The sequence below is a fragment of the Apium graveolens genome, chromosome 10 (assembly GCF_009905375.1).
Source record: "Apium graveolens cultivar Ventura chromosome 10, ASM990537v1, whole genome shotgun sequence".
NCBI lineage: Eukaryota > Viridiplantae > Streptophyta > Magnoliopsida > Apiales > Apiaceae > Apium > Apium graveolens.
The window spans coordinates 228444152-228449827 of NC_133656.1; the positions used below are offsets into that span (position 1 = coordinate 228444152).

Below are 5676 nucleotides of genomic sequence, written 5' to 3' on the forward strand. Positions count from 1 at the left end.
GTTTAAATTTGGTAGCCTCTGATTTGGAATATAACAGCTTAAAATAAGATCAGGTGATAAATTAAAGAAGACCCACATTGTATAAGTTAGTGGCTCTGCATGTGCTCTGCAATCACAGAGAAAGGCTTTTGCTTTATACTATGAATAATAATAATAATAATAATAAATATTATTAATTTTTAATAATTCAACCGTCCATTCCCAAAATTCCATGCAATCAGCAGCTGATTCATCAACCTTTATTTCGTGTATAAGTATAACACTTCATTCTATTTCATATCCTCCCCTCTTCCCACCTCTCTAAGCTTTTTGTTAATTTGGTCATTAACATTTTAAGATAAAATATGGGTGAAGAAGTTAAGCAGGTTTGTGTGTGTATGATTAATGATATCATTATCATATTGTGATTAGTAGGTGTTGTTGTATGTGTATATTGATGAGTTAAATTACATGTGTATTTATAGGAACCAGAACAAGCTCCGGTAGAAGTGAAAGTAGAGGAGAAGAAAGAAGAAGAAAAGAAAGAGGAGGAAAAGAAAGAAGAGCCAAAACCACCTTCTCCATTTGTGTTGTTTGTTGATTTGCATTGTGTTGGTTGTGCCAAGAAAATTGAGAAGACCATTATGAGGATGAAAGGTACATTATATGGATAATGCATTTAGTGAATATATATTTTCTCCATAATATAGTCCCTCGTCTTGTCTTTTGACAAAATTCGAATTCTTGACCCAAACTAATTAACTAATATAGTTAAATAAATAAATGAAATTTCAGGAGTCGAAGGTGTTGTGATAGATATGAGCCAAAACCAAGTGACAATAAAGGGATTAGTGGAGCCTCAAGCCATTTGCACCAAGATTATGAAGAAAACTAAAAGAAGAGCTAAAGTTTTGTCCCCTCTTCCTGCTGCCGAGGGTGAACCCATGCCAGAAGTTGTTGCTTCAGAGGTGCGTATTTACTACTCCCTCCGTTCCATAATTTTTGGCTTAGTTTGACTTAATATATGTACATACACATATACATTATTAGTACAAGGTCTCACCATTGTTTCTCTTGAATTCAGGTTAGTGAATCAAGTACAGTGGAGCTTAATGTGAACATGCATTGTGAGGCCTGCGCGCTTCAACTTAAAAAGAAGATACTCAAAATGAGAGGTATGTGGTTAATTGTTCCATACCCTAAAAGTGGCAAGTTTTCTGACCACAACTTTTTACATATAAACCATTATGCAACATTGTTATGTGGCATTCGTTAAATGAATAATTTTTTCCGATCCTAATATATTATTAGTTGATTAAATGGTATAATGTTGAATACCTCAGGAGTGAGAACAGTGGAAACAGAGCTGAGTTCAGGGAAAGTAACGGTGACAGGAACAATGGACGGAGAAAAGCTAGTAGATTATGTATACAGACGGACAAGGAAACAAGCCAAGATAGTCCCACAACCCGAACCCGAAAAGCCAGCAGAAGAACCTGCAAAGCCCGAAGAAGAGAAACCGCAGGCTGCAGAAGAAAAAAAAGAAGCAGGTGGAGGTGGTGAAGAGAAAAAAGAAGGCGACGCTGCTAATGCAGCAGCGCCGCCTGATGACGAAAAGAAAGAGGGCGGTGATGCGGAGGGCAAGATGGAAGAGATGGTGATGATAAACACAATAAATGATGAACAAATAATGCAGAGAATGATGTACACTAGTCATTATCAGCCGTTTTACATGATTGAGAGAATCCCAGCTCCTCAGTTGTTCTCTGATGAAAATCCAAATGCTTGTGTCATTTCATAAAATTATAATTTTATAAAAAATGTGTTTGATCATTTAAAATAGTGGTTATGTATGTGTTGCGATTGTATATAGATGTCGATGTGATCATATTTTTAAAGAAACATCGACACAAATGTGTATGTATGGTCTACTTTATTATTATGTAATAATTTTTGACCTTATGCATATATATTGAGGCTTCAGCTGCTACATTTTCCTTCGTTTTTTTGGTTTCTTACTTTTAGCTTAGCTTTACTTTCCCCATCTTCATGAGCCTCGACGAAATATAAATATGGACAACATTTTGTATAGCACCTACTCCTTTGCTGCGATGCTGAACTTGAATCCAGTGTTTCTATCATCTTATTCTTGAATCCATGTAAAATTGTGGTCATTTGTGATGATGTTGCATTAATGTTACAAATTTGTTGATTAAGACGAAAGAGAAATGCTAGAGTTTTCAAAAGTGTTTCCGAAAGCGTTCTCAAATATTAAGTTGTCGCAGTACTATCGGTTATTTTCTCAGTAATGAAATGGATCCCGCGTGCATTAATACGAGTCTCACAAATGAAATAACGCCACATATCATTTGGGAACTTTTTGGAATCTTTTTCGAGATATGTAGTATTGCTCTAAGACGAATTCGTGATTTTAGAATCGTACGATACCAGAAGGTCAGGAATTCAACCAAAATTATAGGAATCAGATAAAAAAAAATCTAAGTTTAATTTGATTTCAACCCGTTTACATGTTAATTAATGATCCATATATCTGTTGCTTCCAATTCTTAACTTCAATTTGAAGTTATTTGGAGTTAGGAGTTGTCCGGACAATTTGCTAGGTAATAAGCAGCCTATTATACTAATGTCTTTTCCATTTTCTAGGTTAATTAGTAATTAGTAATCAGAGGTAAGTATAAGTATATAATTCTACTTGTTCATCATCACTTGGATTAGTTAGACTACTTTATCTTGTGTTTTTTATGCCAAAAGAAGATGCATCAAGCACGGTGGTGGTCAGAACTCACATGACGGGTGAGACCAAACATTCAAATACGAACAAAAAATAACAGATCACGTTTCTCAACTCGGGGCACATCAATCTTGTTCCTTTCGTTTTGATACTGCAAATTATATTCATCTTTATAATTATTATGTTTTCTATAATTTAAGTATTGTGCTGAAAGTTTATTCAATTAAATGAATCAGGAGATTCATACATACATATGCAGAGAATTATGAACTCAAAATGTTAAGTAATTTGGAAACCTGCCCAATAATTTTGTTTCTCTTATAACTTCTCCTTTCTCTCTCTCCATATATATTTTTTTCATAATTAATCATACACACATCGTATCAAACTTGTAATCTCCAAAAAAGGGAACACGAACCAGCGTTGACATTCGTCTATACTTCTAAACGGTTTAGTACTTTTGTTTCATTAAAAATTTAAATTAATTAATATTGATGGGATAGTCATGTTGACAAAATCCGTCTTCTAGAATTTAATAGTTTCTTATCGCGGTACAATATGCTGTAACGTACGTTTGGATGATCATCTCCGATGATATAAACTGTATGCCCACACATTGCACATTATACATTGCACAAACACATAGACCTATCTGTGCAGAAGCTACCAGAGATGAACTTCATTGCTAAGCAAGAAAGGCAGCTTACCCACATGGTGAAATCTATCAATCTATAAAGAAAGAGCGTTTGTTCACCATGTAAGCCGGATAAGATGCAGATGACAAGGTTTAGGACATTGATGACACATTTTTCCACTTGTCCACATAATGCTTGCATCTGAAAATGTCCGGATACTAATCCACAATTAAAAGAATGTTGAATTTTAACTTAAGTATTCATATTCTCTGAACTAACACATACAATGCTTCAACATGCATGCATGCGACTTGGAGAAAGCAAATTAAAAAAATTAGAAAATAGAAAAGTAAAGCTAAAAGTCTTATTAATCGATTAATCCTTGTCATCTTTACTTTTTAGTTTCTAAGGAATCTTGTATTGGCTTTTGCCAAAGTATTGTTATTAAAATTTCTCGTCTGTAATATATAGCTAGAATTAAAGACATGCACATGCATACTTGTTAAGACATGCATATTGCAATCACTCTATATAGCTGTGCAATATGCATGTATAATAATTAGATAGGTTGCTGTATAGGAAGGTGAAGAAACTAATGGCGGATATGCAGATAGTTGTGGTAGCTGGAGAAGTAGAGAAGAAGGTAGAGGCGCAGTACGTGGAAATGAAGGTGCCTCTTTATTCATATGGTTGTGAGAAGAAAATCAAGAAGGCATTAGCTCATCTTAAAGGTGTGCTTTTCTGAGTTTTACTGTTTTTTCTATGATGATAACATGAAATGCCAGTCTATACATCACTACTATTTTTTAAGATTATCCACCCGACAGCTTAGCTGATTGAGACTGAGACTTTAGGGGCTTAATCAGTTTCGGTTAATATTTGAGCTTGTTAAAAGCTCTGGGTTCATGCTACCCCTGATCGCTCTACCAATCAATAATTAAGAAGTATAACTGTATAAGGCTCTTTGAATGTGTTATATATACCCAAGTGAAATTAAATCTGTCATTTTAAATCTTTTTAATTGTATTTTACAGGAATATACTCTATAGAAGTGAATTATGAGGAACAAAAAGTGACAGTATGGGGAATATGCAACAAGTATGATGTGCTAGATACCATAAGGAACAAGAGGAAAGATGCTCTGTTTTGGAATGCAGAAGACAATCTAATTTTAACACAACAACAGGAAAAGGAAAAAGAACCAGAAGAAGAGGAAAAAGATACAATAGCAGCTGAAGTAGGATCTTCATTTTCATCCTCTTCACTTCGTAGAAAAGCAAAAAGATTAGTGCCCCCTTTGAGTCTAATTAGGTGCCGCTCCTCCTTGACTTGGAAAGCTTGGAAGAAAGTGTTCATCAGATCTTACTCCTTCTCATAAACTTTCGAGTTTGATATATTTAGGTCCCGTTTATTTCACTTAAAAATGCATTAATCGATGAAATTATGTCTTGAACATAAATGTGAGACCTCATTCAACGACAGAATTGCAGTTGCAGAGAGCTATTTGTAAATGTACTTTTATGTATTCTTCTGCAGTTTTTTGCGATAGATAAAGTTGGGAAGAATCTTTGTACTAATATTAATAATTTTTTTTAATTATGATCGGTTTGTCTGGTGTGTGCTCATGGGTGAAAGTGTGATTGATGAGTTATAAAAATTTTATTGGTGGAGATTTTTGTGTATGCATGGGGTCCATAATTATTAATAAGCTCTCTATCAATATTTTGTGGAAACCTCGTCATGCTAAAAATGCTATTAAGATTAAAATCATGTCGGTCGTGTATGGACCGTATCTCTAGTAGCATAAGACATACCAGATTCTTAAATGTTAATCAAATTATTTGAGGGGCCTGAAGGAGTGAAGTATTAAGTTGGGCCTTCATTGCTGCACCCACTTTTTATAATCACATAACCAAACGAAAACCTTCCACGTTTAGGCTATCAACTACCACATGCGCTTCCATACTCTGTCTTGTGATAAGTAGGTTGAACAGGCATTAGCATACACTTACACAAACATATCTACAAAAATGTATAGATGATTTAGGCAGAGAAGGGAGATCGATGATGAGGGTGGGGAGAATAGCGGAAATCTTGGAAGAATACAGAGTACTAATCTTCATGTTAAGAGAAGAGATGCTGGTATTGCTGAGCCCTACAAGATTGTCTATTGCTGCAGCTTCTTCAGATTCAGCTGTTACTCATTTTCTTGTTTACTTCTAAGAAACTTCTTATATTCTTTAAGATTAAGTCATCTTGTTTCTAGTAATTCTTCCGTTTGCTTAATTTTTTATGAGGAAACTGTGATGC

At 34.6% G+C, this 5676-nt stretch overlaps 2 protein-coding genes across 2 annotated transcripts; both read left to right on the forward strand.

Annotated features, from left to right (window-relative positions):
* The first annotated feature begins 207 nt into the window (after positions 1-207).
* On the forward strand, positions 208-1969 carry LOC141693855 (heavy metal-associated isoprenylated plant protein 9). Its single transcript, XM_074499036.1, has 5 exons — positions 208-365; positions 465-636; positions 775-947; positions 1064-1154; positions 1323-1969. Exons 1-5 carry the CDS (start codon positions 345-347, stop codon positions 1778-1780), a joined length of 915 nt encoding a protein of 304 aa, XP_074355137.1. The 5' UTR covers positions 208-344; the 3' UTR covers positions 1781-1969.
* Positions 1970-3751: 1782 nt separating this feature from the next.
* LOC141689030 (uncharacterized) lies at positions 3752-4965 on the forward strand. Its single transcript, XM_074493189.1, has 2 exons — positions 3752-4097; positions 4401-4965. The coding sequence occupies exons 1-2, from the start codon at positions 3962-3964 to the stop codon at positions 4742-4744; spliced, it is 480 nt and encodes a 159-aa protein (XP_074349290.1). The 5' UTR covers positions 3752-3961; the 3' UTR covers positions 4745-4965.
* The last annotated feature ends 711 nt before the right edge of the window (positions 4966-5676 follow it).

Bases quoted from the DNA above. Each gene is read 5' to 3' on its own strand.
- LOC141693855 (XM_074499036.1), top strand. From the start codon at position 345: ATGGGTGAAGAAGTTAAGCAG. The intron at 637-774 runs GTACATTATATG...ATGAAATTTCAG, and splicing joins GACCATTATGAGGATGAAAG to GAGTCGAAGGTGTTGTGATA. The intron at 948-1,063 runs GTGCGTATTTAC...TCTTGAATTCAG, and splicing joins CAGAAGTTGTTGCTTCAGAG to GTTAGTGAATCAAGTACAGT.
- LOC141689030 (XM_074493189.1), top strand. From the start codon at position 3,962: ATGGCGGATATGCAGATAGTTGTGGTAGCTGGAGAAGTAGAGAAGAAG. The intron at 4,098-4,400 runs GTGTGCTTTTCT...TGTATTTTACAG, and splicing joins GGCATTAGCTCATCTTAAAG to GAATATACTCTATAGAAGTG.